The sequence below is a fragment of the Zeus faber genome (genome assembly GCF_960531495.2).
Source record: "Zeus faber genome assembly, chromosome: 12".
Lineage (NCBI taxonomy): Eukaryota > Metazoa > Chordata > Actinopteri > Zeiformes > Zeidae > Zeus > Zeus faber.
In genome coordinates, this window is record NC_137196.1 from 12,071,054 (window position 1) to 12,090,671 (window position 19,618).

Sequence of the window (19,618 nt, forward strand, 5' to 3'; positions counted from 1 at the left end):
TTATTCTTCTGTTTTCTCCCCCCATTTTGTCCTGCTCACTTGTCACTTACTCACTACTTTTTCCTTTTTTTCTTCATCTCTTTATTCAACTTGCACCGTTTGACTTTCTTTTCTCCTTGGTTTGGACACATCCACTTCCTCATAATGTCTGCAATCCAGCAACCCCAGATGTCATCTGTTTAAAACACATGGCTGGGACGGAGAAGGAGTGTGTGTGTGAGAGAGAGAGAGAGAGAGAGAGAGAGAGAGAGAGAGAGAGAGAGAGAGAGAGAGAGCAAGCACTGCTGACAGAATGTTTCTATTCCTTCATCTTTTTATCCGCGCTCTGTCAAACGGCTGCATGGCGGGGTCTGGGGGCCTTTTCTGTGAATCCATATTTTATTCAACGGCACGGACAGCCCGTGTGTGCGTGCGAAGGTGGGAGAGAGAGAAGGAAAAAGGGGGGGGGGGGGGGGACGATTCAAAGGAACAGAGGTGAGAGCCGAGACACAGTAAAGGAAAGTGCCAGGAGAGGGGGGGGGGTGTAGAGGAGGGGGAGAGAGAGAGAGGGGACAATTCAAAGGTACAGAAGTGAGAGCAGAGCGACAGAGCTGGAGACAGTAAAGGAGAGTCAGAGAGAGAGGGTGAGGGTAAGAGAAAGTGGTCAGACAGGCAGACAGGGACAGAGGAGGGAGAGGAGGGAGTGAGGGAGAGAGAAAGAGAGAGAAAGGGGGGAGAGGAGAGAGAGGGGGAGAGAGAGAGAAGGGAATAGAAAGAAAGGGGGAGAGAGAAGGAGGGGGAGAGGGACAGAGGAGAGGAAGATATAGGAGGGAGAGTGGAATAGAGAGAAATGGAGAGAGGTGGGGGGAGAGAGGGAGAGAGGGAGGGGAAGAGAAGGAGAGAGAGGGGAATAGAGAGAAAGGGGTAACTGTTTGGGAATCACTGAATTATTCCACGTACCCCACTTTTATAATCGTGGACGGGAGCATGCTGTGATCTCGCGAGAAGACGGAAGTGAGTACAGATCGAACATGGCGGCACTCTGCTGCATGGACTTAAACGCTGACAATCTGCTCCAACTCAGACAAATAACAAGCGAATAGCAATATATATATATATATATATATATATATATATATATACAGATATAGATAGTGAAAAAAAAAACACTGCGCGAAACCAACGGTGAGGACCGCAAGGATCATATAGATTTTTATTCTAACGAGTATGTGATAGAAAAGGACCAGGACCGGAACAATCCAGTGAAAAAGGAAGAAGAAGGCAGACTCAGAAACTGACACAGATGATCTAATAGCCAGCACTGTAGAGGTTAGTGTTTTGGATAATTAACAAGATGCTGGACATGCATGCTTGGTCCTCTTCTCCGAGACATTTCTGAGATCAAAGTCAGCCTTGATTTCCTGCACCGCACGGTCGGTGAGATACAAAAACACAACGCAGGTCTAAAAACCTCTGCGAAGCATCGCACAATGGAGGAGGAAGTATTACTTTTTTTTAAATAAAATAATAAAAGAGACTATGACAAACTCATCTTTTCTGGGATCCCAGAGAACAGCACTGAGTCACCAGAAAAGATGGTGAAAAACTTCCTCCACATCACCCTGAAACTCCCCACGGACACCGTGAAGCAGATCACCTTCCACCGGGTTCACCGATTGGGACACTGCGTGGGGAACTGTGCCCACTCCATCATTGCTAAGTTTGAACACAAGCACAAGGAGCTGGTTAAAAGCAAAGGATGGAAGCTGAAAGGAACCACACTGGATATGACCAATTCCCCCGGGAGATCAACGGCCGAAGGTGCTGTACCCAATCCTGAAGGAGAACCGGTAGAAGGATAAAAGAGTATCACTGGTTGTTCATAAACTATGTATAGATGGGCTGTAATTCCAAGACTCTTTCCCCACACCCTGGTTATTCTGATAATGATGTATGTATTCTGGTAATTCTGGTTATTAAAAATGCGAGATGTTGAAATTAGCATGCTATCTATGTCAGGATTTAAAATATTGCTCTCTCTCGTCATCTCACCTTCCTAATCGCCCCTCCCTACTTCTCTCATCATCTCACCTCCCTAATCCCTTCCTACTTTTCCCATCAATCTCACTCTTTATTAGTCACTCACTACATGTATGTCTAACTCTGCAATGTTCTATGTTTATCTTTGTCTATTTGTGATTTATTTGTGTAGATATGTATCCCTACAAACTTCCTGCAATACTAGGACAGTAAAAATGAATGTAAAGGAGGAAAGCTCAGACTTGGGCACTGTAAACATGGGCACTGTAGTATAGCTATTGCCTTAGATGCACTGTGCCATTGCCCGCTAACTAACATCAATGACACCCATTAAGTTTGTGTTGGAATGTTTTCTGCATCATACAACTCAAAAGAAAAATAGGTGTTTCTATATAGATCAATAAAAGTATCCCATATCAGAATAAAACCACAATATCAGACACAGAAGGGTGTTACATAAGGATTAATGGAATTTTCGGTAACATCAAATTAACCATAGCTAATAATACTGGCCCCAATGAGGATGACCCAAATTTCTTTCACAATATATTTTCAAAACTCTTAGAATTCTCTGACTCAACTATGATCCTCAGTTGACCCATCACTTAAACACCAACAAGCCATTTTGATCTCCTTAACAATTGCCAAGAAAATTAAATTAGTCAATTGGAAAAAATAAAGAAAATCTCACCACATCCCAAGGGTTACATTTATTAATAGAATACATCTCAATTTAAAAACTTCTGGCAATATCAAAAAACAAGAATGATTCATTTAATGAAATATGGGCTACTTTTATCCCTGCCATAACACCATCCATTAGTACTTGAGTCTTCCTAAGTTAGGGCAATGTTGTGGTGTTTTATTGCATATGGGGGTCCTCCCGGTCCCGTGACCCGGGGGCCTGAGCCAGGCCGGGTGCGCTTGGTGCGGGGCTCACCATGTGGCCTCCTTCGATGGGGGGCGGACTTCTGTCGCCACACTGGGCTGCCAGGGTACCTGTCCTCTGGCGCTCTCGGTGCACGGGGCGCTTATCGCTGGGGGGGCGGGCTATGGGTGGTGGGGCCGTCTGCCGCCCTCTGTTCTGTTGTCCACATGCCCAGCGGCCGGGGGCTGACCAGAGGCCTGATGGGCCTGCAGTCTGGTCGGCCATGGGTGAGCATGGGAGCATGGGTGTTGGTCAGTCGGTGCGGGGCCTGGAGCCTGCGGCCCGGGTTCTGCACCTACGGCTGCGTCTTGCATTCCTCTCCTTTCCTCCCTCATTTTCTGCCATAACTATGACAGGAAGAGGCCACGTGCACAATCGCTATTCCAGTTTTCCTGGACTTAATCGACTCTGTTTTTCAATACATGTTGTCGTCCGATGATTATGTTTATTGTGTAAATGTTGTTTGGTTCTATGATTATTTGTCTCACCCGTGGTGATTCTCCCCCTCTTGGAGTACTGATTACCTGTTTATAGACCCAAACATGGTAAAATAGTTCACCAAAGACGGGGATTGGTGGCAGCTCTTTATAACAAACTGTGCTCTTGTCATCCTACAGGCCGTCCACAGGACAGAGTTATTGCAGCAGTTCTTCATGATTTAAGAATTAATAAAGAGTGGCATTTCTAGGTTGAGAAGTTGAACTCCATTTGCAGACTAACTCTGTCCTAGATGCAATGGCACAAATACTCTTGTGTTAAATTAAAATAAAGAAATTTAAAAAAGAGAGAAAGGGGTAGAGGGGGGAAGGGAGGGAGGAGAGAAAGCAAGGGGCAAGAGAGAGAGGGAGGGGATAACGACAAAGAGATGGGGAGGGAGGAAGAGGGAGAGTGCGATAGGGGCGAGGGAGAAGGGAATAGAGGGAAAGGGGAGAGTGCGAGAGAGAGAGAGAGAGAGAGAGAGAGGATGTAAAGGATATTTTCCAGCCCAAGCATAAAAAGGAAGCAGAGCCTTAGGAGTGAATACTGAACATCTGAATCACATCAGCCCGCCTCGCGCCCATCACAGATGTGAGCCTGTACGGGCGCGTGGGCGTAAGAGTGTGCACGAGCGTCTGCTCCATATCCACGGGGGTAACCCTGATCTGTCCTCATGTTTATAACACTGGAACTAATGATGCCGCTTCTGCAATCCTTCAAAATTAACCCTTCAGGTCACCCAACACAAAGGCACTAACACACATACACGTATACTGTAATACACACACACACAAAATATTTCCTGAAGGAGCTGTTATCTTTGGCCCTTTTGGGGGCAAAATCAGTTGTATCATAAGGAGAAGCATATAAGAGGACTATAGTGCATGTAGATTCCATGTAAATTGGAATGTGTGTATGACATGGAAAACGAAGAATCCATCGCCGCCACTAAGTTCCCCATATAGGATTTGTTCATGGTTCATGGTTGGTGGAATTTATATATTTGTCTTGAAACCGTGCTTATTATCAGAGCGGAGGCAGTCAGTTAGAGCGGAGCCTGTGAATGTCAAGTAAATTTGACTGAATTTTATGAAGATTTCCAAATCAAATGTGTAAAACTTGCCAACTCTGAGATTTAAAAAAATGTATATACTTTTTGTCAGTGCCATTACAAAAATCAGGGATTAATCAAGAATAATAAACAAATCCGAAAACCAGTTTTATTTGTATACACATTATTTGCAAACATGACCTTTTCCTCTTTAAGCTTTAAACCTCCTTTAACAGGGTTACCAGTTTTCATGCTCATTAGAGTGTGTATCACATTTAAAAATCTCGTCTGGCAACTTCACTTCTCTGTGAAATAGACAAGAACGATCGAGTTTTGTCTTGAAAATCTCTTAAAAATCAATGTCGTTTTCCAGGAGAAATAACAAAATGGGATCATGGCGGTAGATAAAAAAGAAAGAACATGTTATCGGGAGGGTTGCCAGGTATGTGAGTGTGCAGCGTCGATGAAGCCGTATCACTCTAGGCCACACCATCATACGTCTTCCACTCCTTCCACTGTCTGCCATTGACTGGATTTGATCCCATTATAAATCTAACTTTCAACTCACCAGAATGTGTGTGTGTGTGTGTGTGTGTGTGTGTGTGTGTGTGTGTGTGTGTGTGTGTGTGTGTGTGTGTGTGTGTGTGTGTGTGTGTGTGTGTGTGTGTGTGTGTGTGTGTGTGTGTGTGTGTGTGTGTGTGTGTGTGTGTGTGTGTGTGTGTGTGTGTGTGTGTGTGTGTGTGTGTGTGTGTGTGTAGACAGGTGAGTCAATGTAGGGCTTTGCCTCCGTGCCCAGGCCTTAACTTGCCTTGAGCTGAACTACACAAAGTCTCTCTCTCTTTCTCTCTCTCTCTCTCTCTCTCTCTCTCTCTCTCTCCCTCTCCCTCTCTCACACACACTCCTGGGAAGGTCAAGACTGCTGTGTGGTATGATAAGTTCTAACGGTGAGTAAGAATCTATTCTCCCCACAGCAGATCCTCTCCTCCCTGAACCCTTACAATGGGGGCAGCTTAAAAAGAACAGGCTCGACACAGACAAGAGGCTCTGTGTGCCTGGAGGCTCGCTCAACTCAACGGGCCCCCGTGGAAATAGCGTTGGAGGAAAGCTCCGCTCTCTGGGTCTTACGGCATACCCCCCTCTCTTCCCTCGGAATAAAGAGGCAGATTCGGCCGAGAATAACGTTTCTACACCATTTTGCGCCACGGAAACCCCATGTGAGCACGGGGAGGAACATGCAAGCTCCACACAGAAAGGCCCCTAATCAGGCCCCTAACCCACCGTATCAACAGCGTCCAAGGCGGGAATCGAACACAGGACCTTCTTGCGGTGAGGCAGCAGTGCAATGCGCTGTGCCACCGTGCCACGGTTTCAGCTCCCTTTAAGCCGGGAAAACTGAAATTTTCTAATGGAAGAAACATCACTCTCCATGATAAACTGGGTTGTAAAGAAGCCCATAGAGGAAAAAAACAACCCATAATGAAACCATTGATCACGTCTGACCTAAATTGATCATCTGGGCTAGAGAAATTCACCGCTTGTGGTTTACAGGCTTGACGATTACAGCTTCAAGTGCAGACCTCAAACCGCCGGCACCATCCCAATTAGAGGAACTCAAGACCGCGACACATTGTGGAGGACGCAGGACAAACACTGACACCAGTTAAATAGCAGCATGGCGTCCCATCCCGGCAACGAGTCAGCTAATGTTAGCTTGATGTTTCCAACGCACAGCAGCACAACAGTTTGCCCACTGCTAATCGTGTTGATATTGATTGAGTAACACGTAAATATATTTCATCAAAATGTATCACCGTCCCAACGTGACTTGGATGCTAACCAGGATGACGCCAGCCGGGAGCACGGCTGAGTGTTGAGGTTGACACCCGTGGTCTAGTGTGACCCAAGTTGTAATATTTGTTACTGTTTATTTCAGTTGGACGTTATAATCCATCAGTACCTCAACATGTTGTGCATTTTGTGGCGCTTCCCTATTGTTTGAACCCTGAATACGTGGGTGCGCAATCGGTGCCAAATGTAAAAAATTGGTTACAATCTTCTAGCTGATATATTTTAAACATTTAGGTCACTTTCCTCATATTTATCTAAATTCCCTCACGTTTGAGACAATAATTCATGCAAAACAACAAATATGTGTAAAATGTAATTTTAAACAATTTGGTTATTTGAAAAAAAATTACGTTAAACGATAAATCTAAATATTAGATCAAAATCAAAATTTTAAATCGAAATATCAAATCTTGCTGTTAAATGTTAAATCGAAATATTACATCTAACTCCAAATGTTAAATGTTGAATCTAAATGTTACATCTGAATCTAAATAATAAATCTAAATGTTGAATCTCAATATTAAATCGAAATGTTGAATGTTAAATCTAAATATTGAATCTAAATCTACATGTTAAATCTAAATCGAAATGATAAATATACATTTGAAATCTAAATGATAAATATACATTTGAAATCCAAATCTAAATGATAAATATACATTTTAAATCTAAATGATAAATATACATTTGAAATCCAAATCTAAATGATAAATATACATTTTAAATGTTAAATATACATTTAATACATTGTTCCTTGCCTTGCCTCCTTCCTCAAACAGCATGCACAGCCACCACAATGAACTTTTGCCCTCCTACCCAGTAGACCAGCGTTCGATTCCCTGTGTGTGAACAACTCCTACTTGTTCATTGCCTTTTTTTCCCCAATATGTTTCAAACTTGATAATAAAATCCTGAGTGTGAGAGTGGATATTTTTTGACACTTAATTCAAGGACAGAAGAATGAAATAGATAAAGAAAGACAACCAACTCTTATCACTTTTGTTGTTTTTGGTTGAGGTGGATTAAATATTAATCTTAAACATATATTTTTTACATACATATTGATAACAATTACATGTAACAAGTTGTTTTACATGAATTTCTGTCTCAAGTGTGAGCAAAAATAGCTAAATGGGTGGAAAAGTGACCTAAATATTCAAAATATACCAGCTAGAAAGTTGTAAGCACATTTTTATTTTCAATCCCCCATAGATACAGTGTGCAGACAGATAAGACGCGAGGCCTCTCTGGACTAGTAGGACTTTGGACTCGATAAGCGCACGCACACACGCACGTACGCACAAATACACAATTTGAGGCATAGGTTTTCGAATACTCAAATATTGGTTGGAAAATCCACGAGTTCAAATATTAATTGTAAGAAAAACCACGAGTATTGCCTCATTCCAACAGGGGGTTGAATCTGATTCGATTTAGGGGGTCGCTGAGGAAAAATGTTGCTGAGAGACCTCCGCTGCTGTAAGAAACTACAGTTCGGGTTATTCTTTGTATGTGCTCCTGCTTTGAGGAGAGGAATGGATGGTTTATCCATCCCCATTTGAGCGAGAGGGTCTCTACCTAGAGTAAAGGAAAAAGCCTCGATCCTCAGAACATTAATCGCCCCTCTTTGGCACTTGTGCAAAACGCCTCATGAAGCCCCAAAGAACCAGAATGTGGCGGACACAGGGGGTTGAGATTTTCCACCGAATGACATCAGCGCGAACGTGGCCTACGCACTCCAGTTCACTTCAAGTCCATTTGTGTAATAGGAAAATCACACTTTCGACTTTATTAATTCAACCCCAAAGAAATGACATAACCCCCCTCCCCCTACGCTGTTGACCCGACTGTTTCTTCCACCCCCTTTCATGTGCACGGAGCTACCTGAGAGTCTGAAGTGTTCGCCTTAAATCGCCTTAAAGCCCAGAGCACTTTTATCTTCTCCTCTTCTCCGCCCCTGTTTCAATACCTCCATTTCCCTGCATAAATGTATCATTACTGTGTCATTATGTCTATGGTATAAACTCCCTTACCCCCACTTCCCCCAGCTCCCAGCCTCCCTTTAGAGGGTCTTACAGGGTAGTCTGCTCCGAGGCTTACGTGGAGGAGCCATTATGTCATTAAGTCATTATGAACTGGGACATGGAGAAAATAATACCCATTAAACCACTAAGACTGTACTATCATCTTCCCTGCCTGACCGCCTGTCTGACCGACCGCCTGTCCGTCCGTTGGTCGGTCAAAGTCTCTCTGGATGCCCCCTCCCCCACAAGAAGGCAGTACCACGTTCTTGAACACAATGGGTTCCAGCTTGTGGCGGCCGTGTTTCGGTCCCGCTTACCCCGGAGTTGGGATACGCCGTCCATCCCAGTTCAGCCGTGGCCACCCGTGTGTCCATCACCGTCTCTGTTGGCAGAAGAAGAAGGGAGGGATGGAGGGACAGACGGTCGGGAAAGAGAAGGAGAGGGAAGGGGGATGAGAAGGCTGTTGGTCTGCATTTGGGCCCATCATTAAGCTGCGTTCAAGGCCTAGTATTTCACGCCAGCGAGCACTTGACACTGTCGTGAACAAACAGAAAGAAGCAGATGAATGTTTTACAGCTCCTCATCCGTCGCTGCTTGACTTATCTTCAGACGAGAGACATGGGAGCGCGGCAAAGCGTTTGAAAACCTCTTGCTCGGCTTGGTATGCGTGTGTGTGTGTGTATGTGTGTGCGTGTGTGCTTGTGTGCATGCGTGTGTGTGTGTGTGTGTGTGCGCGCGTGCGTACGTGTGTGTGTGTGTGTGCGTGTGTGTGCGCGCGCGCGTGCGTGCGTGTGTGTGGGTGTTGGCGTCAGTGGAAAACTTCAGCGTGTGTTGTCTTTGTCTGACTGACAGGCCCGGTCACACTGCCAAACTCAAGAAAGGCGTTTCGGGAGGTCTCCCATGGCTGGGCAAGTCGGGTAGCCAGCTATTTAAGTTTGTTTTCTTTGCAGACGCCATGAAAATACATCAACACTCAACCACAGAAGCCTGGCACTTAACATGTGATGGCAGGGGTCCCCACTGTTTATTTGAAATGTTCACTGTATTTTATTTTTTTTTCCCAAACCTCAATACCAGACTCAATCAAAAGATACGTACAGAATAGGGGCTTGATACTGTACTTATGCCGAGGTTGTTGATATTTCTCGCTTTGGACCATCTTTGCTCAATCTTTTCATTGATGCTCACGATTGAAAATCTCGTAATTCAATTACAGGATTTTAGGCCTTGAACCCTAACCCTAACCTAGGCATGAGAGGGATTTACAAGGTATACGCAATAGTTTAGTCTTCCAAAGAAACGGCAGCCACAGAATGTAAAGATAATTATGCTAATTCGGTAAGACATGTTTTTCTTTTTCGTATCCCCGAGTGATAAATATCTCTCTCTCCCTCTCGCGCTCTCTCTCGCGCTCTCTCTCTCTCTCTCTAACAGTCCGTGACACCATAGACCATAGACAAATAGGCTTGGCAGCTCTCCCAAGGAGTTTGTCAGGGCCGCTTTGATTAATATCTGCCTCGTTGACACACTGGGGGAAACCCGATATTGCTCCAGGTAGGAGAGGAGACCTGCGACACGGCCTAGATATATATACCCTGAGCCCATGTCCTGTCCCCCTCACCACCCCACCACCTCGCCACCCCTCCACCCCGCCCGATTCCCCTCACGGATGCACAGATTTATAGATTGATGAGCAAGTGCGACATGATGGCCTCCTCAGTGGCGCGATGATGGATTCATAATTTCCCCGCGTAACGGACAGTTTACTTTCGAGGCGCCGGCCCCCTCTATCTTATGGAGAGCGAGCCGAGGCATATTTCACTTCTTTCACTCTTTGATGTCCCCCGGCACAAAACTGTCCTTGATCGTGTCCGCCCCGTCCAAACAGATAAAAGCTGGAGAAGAAAGCGGCTTTTTTACCCTCCCCGGGGATCAGCACAGAGTTTGGACACCTTCCGCCCCAATGTTGCCGCTAGCGTCCTTGGCTGGGATCTATATGATTTTATTTATTTATTTCATTATCACAGATGAGACTTGGCTTCCAAAGCCCTGTGCATGTTGTTAATAAGGTAGACATCACACATTGCACGCCCGTGAAAGGATGAGACAAAAGCGGCAGATGCTGCTCTGAGGTTCCACGCTATGCTCAGATTCCACAGGCAGCAGCTCCAGCCATGCTTGGAAAATCAGTCTGAAAAATTTTGAAATAATTCTGAATGATGGAGCACTTTGTGTTCGAGTAGTGCGGGTGCAAAAAAAAAAAAAAAAAAATCAAAAGCAAATAAATAAACATAAAAAAATAGAGCACTGGGGCTGAGGATGAGTGGCATCCAGCCGGTGGGGGGGAGAGAGAGAGAGAGAGAGAGAGAGCGAGAGAGGGCCTTTCATTCTTAATCTCAACTTCCTGAAAGAAACTGTCCACGGACACAAAACCAATTAGCCCACGTAATTCAACTACACACACACACACACACACACACACACACACACACACACACACACACACACACACACACACACACACACACACACACACACACACACACACACACACACACACACACACACACACACATTGTTCGTAGGGTCAAATTCATGCACACACGCACACACACACACACACACACACACACACACACACATAAGTACGCACACTTGTACAAGCCAATTTCCCATGTTCACCTACGGAGACAGCCTCGTTCACACCGTGCTTCCATCAGAGTTTTTCAATTTCCCTCAGATCAACCTTGCCCCATCTCGTTTCCAAAGCCAGCCGGCTACAGCCTGCCTGTCTGTACGGCTGCTGTCAGCCGCGGAGATAGGAATATGAAACAACTATAAGCGCCGGCGCGTCACAGGGACTGCCAACAGTTTTCTCGGGGGAAATCACAAAAAAGCCTCAGTCAAATTACACAAGGCCTTGAGGTAGAGGCCATTTCCCAGTCCCAGTTTAACAGCCAGGCTGAGGAGAGGGAGGGTTGAAAGCAGTAGAATGGAGATGGGAAGGGGGTGGGGGTTTGGGGGTCAAGAGCCCACGGGACTAGTGGCGGTGTTGAGTTGTGTCATGTGACCTAATACCAGCCATTAGCAGAATAGCAGAGTAGCAGATGAGTAAGTAGAGAGGGGTTAAGTGGTTATTAGCAGCTAGGAGTCTCCCTGACTCCCATTACGCTGCAGCTCACACACATGTCCAGGGACATCAGGGACATCAGGGACATCAGGGACACCAGGGAAACCATCCCCTGATGGATTTGAACTTTTTCTAGCCTGATTTCCTTTGGGGGATACAGGCAAGGTGAGGGGATGTGAGTTCAAATGTGACATCAAATAATAATAAACATTAACGCCGTTTGACTGGATGTTTCATCCATTTCATTGTAAGTGGATTTGATCATTGATCAAATGCTATTTGTACCTGAATGCACAAATTGATTGGGGTCCAAAGATCAGGTCGCCTTTTTCGGTACACATTTTCCAAATCGGTGTGGTGGATAATTTCCTTAAAGGATTAACAGCTTCGGTTTAAAAGGTTTAAAAGTTATCCAAAATGTTAAATCGTGATGCGCAAATATCGCGATACATGATATTATTGTCATTGTAGCCCCGTTCCTTCAAATTAAACAAGTAAAAACAGTGCGGGGACGTTGCATGGAGGACCGGTGCACGACTCGTAGACGCATTGAGATTATTTTCTGCGCATAACGCATTGAGAGGGGGCGATCGGGGAAAGAAGGTTGCGGAGAATGTGTCCCCATTACACGGGGTTTTGCTCCAACCGTTCACTCTTGTTTCACTCCATAAGGATACGTAAAATAAAATAAAAACAGTCTCTTTCGACGTGCCGATAACCGACAACCGATCGCTGGTGCGTGCATCACTCGCTCGTGCATTGTCAGTACCGTCGGAGCTGGAACTTAAATCGCCGTCCACACCACGCGCGCCACCACGTCTAAACCCTCCATCTCCTTCCTCGCTGTTGAGCCTCTGCACGCATACATCCACACACTGTACATCCTCTCTGTGCGTGCAAGTGAATGAGCTCTGTCCGTCACTCCCTGTGGTCCCACGGACGGACAGATGGGGGGGAGGGGGCGATATTTGAGGTACTGTGAAAATTTTGCATACGGCGACAAATATCGCGGTATTCGATATAATCGAATATCGGCCGAAGCTGAAGCTCCACCCCATTTGAAGCGACTACCTCGTTCAACTTCTCTGCCATTCCCCTCACTGTCCAGCGATGAAACTACTTTCACGCTAGGCTTGCCCCTAAAATAAAACCATAAAATCCTCATAAAACAATTAGTACCCCCTTTTATCCCGGGTTACTCCCCACATTCGGATGACAGTTACATCTAACGCCCCCCACCCACCCCCACCTCCTCCACCTTCTGTCCTTTGTGCGACAAGATGAAACCGAAGGTAGATGACCTCCCCAGTGTTCGGAGGCTCGCCCCGAGTGGTTTCCCCTGCATTCTTATTCAGCTACATCAGCTAAGCCTGCGAGGGAGGGCTGATAATTGAGACACAGCAGGTTCGGCAGCAGTTCAGTCCGTATGGACGCAGGGAATTCGTGGTTGTTCACTATGTACACTAACTCGCAAATTGACTCAAAAACCTTGCACGTGTCGGACCGGATGATGACCATCGATTGAATTTAAAGAGCGCAAGGCTAAAATGTGGCTACACTGAACAATATTAGAGAGCGTGAACAGGCATGTACAAGGAAATGCGTCGGCAATTATTTCAGAGTGTCCTAGTTTTAAACCTTAAAGTCCCTGACCCAGCACAAAACCAAGGTCTGAACCCAGAGGCCTTTAGCCTCCATCCCCTCTAAACAGTGTTCCTTCTCATTAGTGGGCCTTGGTGGATCAATAAGTAATGGTGGGCAGTTTGGTGGCAGTTTGGGGGGGGCGGGGGCGGGATACAGATAAAGGCAGGGAGAAAAAGAGAGTGGGGGGGGTGGAAGAGTGAGAGACTGCATTAAACATTGATGGGCCCCGCATCTCAGATCGATACGCCAGCCCCTCTTCACACAATTACACGTCAGCAAGTGGCCGCACAATACATCACAAAGACATGCACGATTACATATCAGCGGCGCCCAGACCAAACGGCGGTTCATCGAAAAAGAGAAGACGGACACACACAAAAAAAAAAAACAAAAGCGACAAAACTGCGGCGTTGGACCGGCTGGTTGTTTTTTATTGTCTATACCTGTGTATTAAATTCTAAAGGGTACAATTCTGCACGGAGACACACCTGCGTAAGTCCACCCCCCCACGCACTCACACACACACACACACACACACACACACACACACACACACACATTTGTGGCCATGTCCGTGCACTCGTATGCATGTCGGTCGATAGAACATGTGCTGAGGCGCGCCTCTCTAAAGCTGGCTGGCTCCCGTGTCAATACTGCAGACAATTCTCCCTGGACGACCCCCCCCCCCCCACACCCCCACCCCCCACAACACCCCCTCTCCAGTCCCTTCCCATCCCATAACACTTCTCCTCTATTCATCCTATCACCCTCCCCCCCCCCCCCCCTCCACCCTTTCACAATGACGCCTGTTCAAGGATGCTGGTGCACTTTGTAATTCAATGAGACAATCATGTCCAGATGCTGGGTGCTGAGTTGAGAGGGGGCTTCTCTTTGTGATTGAAGCAGCAAGCAGAGCACTGAAATAAGATCCTGGGCTTTTGAACGACAATGTTTAAAAAAGAGATTTATCTATTTTTTTTTTTTTTTTTTTACGGGACAGAGAGAGAGAGAGAGAGAGAGAGAGAGAGAGAGAGAGAGGGGTAAGAGAAAACTTGGGGAGAGGGGCTGCTTTGATGACAGAGTCATCAGACAGAGTCATCAAAGCAGAAAGAACAGATAAAGAGAGGGAGAGTCAGAGACAGGAGGCGAGAGAAAGAGAGACAGACAGACAGACAGAGAGAGATGAGAGATGGAATAAGCCAGAAGAGAAATCAGCGGGAATGAAATGAGCACTTAACAATGATGAAGCCCCACGGTCGCCTGCTGAGTTTGGCATCTTAATGTGGGGCTGAAAACAAACTGACAAGACAACAACGACGCCGGTGGAGAAAAAAAAAAAAAAAAAAAAAAAAAAGAACGCTGCGTCTCCCAAACTAATCAGCCGTCCACTCTGGGGATTGATGAACAAAAGCGGTGCAGATCTTCGACGGAGCGAAAAATGTTTTCTGAGGGTGCCTCTGCGACAACAGCCGTGTCTTCCAAGCCGAGGCCCCCTCCAAAGGCGCACCACCATCACGCAGCGGGAAAAACTAAATTAGAAACAAATAAATATTAAAGCCCCCAAACACAATTGGCCGCGGTTAAAAAGCAGAAGTCTCACTCGGCTGTATATTGGATTGAGGAGAACACGGCTTTCCTGGGAAATGCCACCGAGCCCGGGCTTGGGAAAAGGGGCTCTGAGCTGATTTGAGACCAAGGATTGGGTTTTGTGCCAACATGATTGGGGAGATTATTGGGAGGCTGAGCGCTGGTGTGATGTCGCTCTGATGCCAGTGATGGAGTCACCACCTACAAATGTGCACAGACGGGGACATTTCCAAGCTGCATGCCGCATTAAAGCTCGAAAACCAAAATGTTTTTTTTTTATTTTCAGCTTTTAATGGCAGATATGGAACAGATGGAAGAAACCAGAGAAAAAGAAAAAAATAATTATATATATATATATATAAATATACACATGTTTTTTTTCCTAAGACTGACGATGAAGATGACAATGTGTTTGATATGAAAATTGAATGGAAAATAGTCCGCTGTCCTCTTGTGGCATCAGTTCAATTGCCTAATGCGCAAAACTATAAACGTCTGTGACTGAGCTGCAAGATGGAACCCACAGTAATGAACAGTGACACAGACACACAGAAACACACCGACGATAACACCGTCCCGTTGCCGTGGACGCGTGAAAGCGACGATATTCGCCTGAAAGCAGGGCGGTCCCGTGAGGGAAACGCGGATAAGAGCGCAGCTGCGGTTTGACAGTTTCCAGTGTAGGCTACCTTGATCGCTCTCTCTCTCTCTCTCTCTCTCTCTCTCTCTCTCGGCTCGAGTCATGATGGGCCCGTCATGTGAGATGGGGTGGGGGCGGAAACCATCTTGGGTGGGGGGAGAGGGGGGGGGGGGGGGGTTGCCGAACAAACAGGTACACAATAACAACGGCAACAAGCGCCGCGTGCATATCATCATCACTGAGCGGTCAAGTCACTCACTTCCACAACAGGTGTTGCGGCACAGATAGGGAACATTCAACACCGTCCGTCTGCAATCGCAATCGCAATCGCTCTCTCTCTCTCTCTCTCTCTCTCTCTCTCTCTCTCTCTCTCTCTCTCAGTATCCCACTCGCCCCCTCTCTCTCTCTCTCTCTCATTCGCTCCCTTGGTCAGGGGAGAGGTTAGGCACATCATTTGCATTCATTAACATTACATTAGCAGACAGAGTGATCTTTAGAAACCAGGCTGCTGGAGAGTGTCATCTTTAATTCATCATAACCCTCTACCGCCGCCACCACTCCACTCCTCCACTATACCTCCAAACGTCCTCCACCCCCCCCACCCCCCGCCGCCCGCCCCCGCCCCACCCTCGCTACCTCCCTTAATCCCAGTGCATTCTCCCTCCTCTTCTCTGCGGTTACCGCCGTCTTTCATCTTTTTTCGCTCTTACCCTGGCTTCAGCCGTCTCACTTCTTCTCCTTCCATGCGTCCTCCTGTCTCTTTCTCTCTGTCACTTTGCTGTCAATGTCACTTGATGGGGGGGTTTGACTTCTTTCTCTTCACACACATACGCACACGCACAAACACACACGGATGACGCCACATTGGGAGTTCTGCTATTCCACTAGCGGTCCGTCATTTAATAGGATTCTCAAAGGGGCCAATCAGACTGGAGGTTTGCTCGTGCTTCCCCAGGTGTAGATAGTGGCTAGCGCTATCTTTGAGTGAGGAACACACAGAAAGAAGCCTCATGCTAAACACACACACACACACACAGAATTCTGACCTTTGCAAGCACTTTGAATTATACGACCCCATTGTTTGAACTCTCTGGGACACAGAGTAGGCATCTTTTGCATGATATCTTGGATATAAATAATGGCATCATTGTGTGTATAGTCATGATTGGACCGCTAAACACACATGTGAAAGTATTGTTTAACGCCATGCCAAATGTCAGGCCAAAGCATTTCCTCCAGCAGAAGGCAGGCCAAGTTGCAGTGATCCAGACATAATCCATATGGAGGCAGTGCGAGCCTCCCTCCGCCATCGCAATACTCATTAAGGCTCGCATTACCTCCGCCAGCCTGCCCTGCCTTTAAGAAACCTGGCAATTTGCTGTAGTAAAATTTGGTAATTACAACTCTTATCGGGCTCACCTCACCTCACAAAACAGCGTTTAGAGAGAGAGAGAGAGAGAGGTAGACTACTCCCCGATGGTTCACTGGCTTTGGAACACGGCGCTGGCTGGCTTCCCAACCCTTGGCCCACACCCACTTTACTGTCATATATCCTCTTTTGCAACCTCCCTCCTCCTCCCTTTCACGAAGAGATCAAAGATGGTAATTTGATCATTTTAATGATGGGATGAAAAAGAAAGGTATCATCATCAATACCTCTGTTTGAAAGTATGGAATTATTATTTCTGGCAAAAAACAGTCCTTGCTCGGTGTCGCATTACAGCGTGGGCGATGGACGCCAAGAAAAACATTCTGGAAATGTCTCCCATTCAGGAAGAAATGCATAGAAGGACATAAATCGCAGAGTGCCAAACCCAAAGTCTATTTGTCTTGGAGAGTGTACACGGGGAACATGCTGTAACAGTGCAACTCTGCCTCTTCCAATAGCAACATGTTCAAACAGCGAAGGCCCTTACAGAACACGGTTCCACGGTCGCCCTCTCATGACGCTGCTGTCGTCGCCATGGCTGGCCAGCGACACGAGAACACCGATCCGCGAGACCCTGAAGGATGCGGATCAAAATTCAATACTTTTATGGCATCGACCGAATTACCTCAATACTAGCATCGAGTGTCATTCTGTGGCATTAAATGGCAAATTCCGATATCTTGATAGTTTATCTCCTCGGCCTCTGATCCAAAAATACAAACTAAAGGTCTGTTCGCAAACAGTATAAAATAACAGCGGTGGCCAACACGCAGCCCGAGGGCCGAATGCGGCCGCTGGACCCCCCACAGTGCGGCCCGCCATCGACTGATGAAGAAGAAAAAAAAAAAAGTTTATTCAAAAAAGACATTATCTTGAATAACAAACTTAATTTATGATTTTCCTTAATCATATTAGGATAGTTTGCGCGAGTGGTGTAGCAATCAAGGTCCATCTTGGCCATGGCTGGTAAATAACCTTTAACACTTCTTTCAGAAATCAGCAATCAGTGACGCACCCGTACATGTAACATCCTGTTGTTCAGATTGATGTGCCATCAGCCTCCTTCGCCACAGACACAAAGAGCAGTCCGGGGCGGGGTTCGATGGCTCTGCGGAGCCTGAGAGAGTGTCTGAGAAAGTCTCCCTGTTACAGAAGTGCAGGATTTATTATTTTCAAGTAAACAGTATTCACACAAAAAAAAAAAAATCTTTTTTTTTTTTTACTAAATTCAGTCCCATAGCAACGAAAGCAACGGAGAGACGTGCGTGACGTAGAGCGAGACGCACGGGGACTTTTTGGTTTAATTAAATTAGGAAACGGAAAACAAATGCACCTAAAATAAAAAAACACACACTGTTTTAATTTGTTTTGTTGGGAGACACAGGGATGCAAAGCGGGCCGGTGGAGGAGAGTGTCTGAGTGTCTGTCCGCGTTACGCACGGTGCTTTATTCGTTTTATTCATTAAGGAAATGGAAGAAAATAAAACTTTTTTATTTGTTTTATTTGGAGGAACAGGGCATGCGGACACACAGCGGAGCACAGATTGCGGTTGCCCCAATCACTGCCGTGTCGATGCAATGGGCCAATGGGCACCAGTGCAGCTGCACCAGTTGCACCGTGGGTACTTACGCCACTGCTCAAATATAGTAAAAAACAACAAATAGTAGTATAACTGCCTCTAGCTTGTTCGGTGTCAAGCTTCTGTCAATTTGCAAACAGAATTAGTAACCCTGCATTGCATTTGCTAGCAACCCCTTGCTGTCACCTATTAATGTTTCACTGAAAATGTCCCAGTTTTGGGTGGACTTTGACTTTGACTTCTCTGGCATCTAACCCAGATTTAATGAAATACACCAAATTTGATTGGCCGATTGGTCAAAGACTGATACCCTATCAACACTCCTTCTTATGGATAAATCTCAGTTTGCCGTGGTCGTCACAGTTTGCCAAGTTTCACCAGGGAGTGGTTCCGCTTTCAGTCGCCACCGTTTAATCTGACTTGAGATGCCTTGGCGTCGCCGAAAAAGCCAGAAAAAAATCAACAAACAAACCAACCCTGCAACATCGCCACAGCCAGAGCCCGGGAGTGAGACAGGGAGGTAGAAGGAGAGAGAAGAGAGAGAGATAGACAGAATTTTTAACAGCAATGTATAAATTTCGCCACTTGCTTCGGCATTGTACACTTGTGTATCCCATGCCAATAGAGCGAGAGATGGCAAGTGACAGAGAGAGAGAGAGAGAGAGAGAGAGAGAGAGAGAGAGAGAGAGAGAGAGAAGAGAGAAGAGAGAGGATCTAATGAACACGAGATACTGGCTCAGATAGAGGGAAATAAAAAACGACAGAGATGGAGCAACCCCGGTGTCACCTTATCTGCTGCTGGATCTGCCCTTCTTACCCATTGCCTGAGTCACATTTATCACTCAGAAGAAATATAATAAAAGAAGTAAGAAGTCAAACACACACACACATACACACACACGCACACGCACACACACGCGCACACACACACACACACACACACGCACGCACGCACGCACGCACGCACGCACGCATGCACGCACCATCCCTCCGTTGCGCATACAACATGTGTGAGCGCACAAGCACAAACAGAAGAACAGAGTCTCTTTCTGCTCGTTGACAACAGGAGCAGTCGGGGCCCGGGGCCCTCGCTTGTTACCCGTCCGTGCTACAAGCATCACACCTTCTGATCAAGGCAGGGAGAAAACACACATCCACATCCACACACACACACACACACACACACACACACACACACACACACACACACACACACACACACACACACACACACACACACACACACACACACCCACACACG

At 46.3% G+C, this 19,618-nt stretch overlaps 1 protein-coding gene across 1 annotated transcript in view; it reads right to left on the reverse strand.

Annotated features, from left to right (window-relative positions):
- Positions 1–19,618, reverse strand: part of ephb1 (EPH receptor B1) — a gene marked incomplete at both ends in the record, with an annotated part of 180,536 nt that overhangs the window by 110,000 nt on the left and 50,918 nt on the right. Inside the window, one exon of the mRNA XM_080010743.1 lies at positions 8,665–8,729. Within this exon, the coding sequence (XP_079866869.1) occupies positions 8,665–8,729 (65 nt within the window). The remainder of the gene's footprint in view (positions 1–8,664; positions 8,730–19,618) is intronic.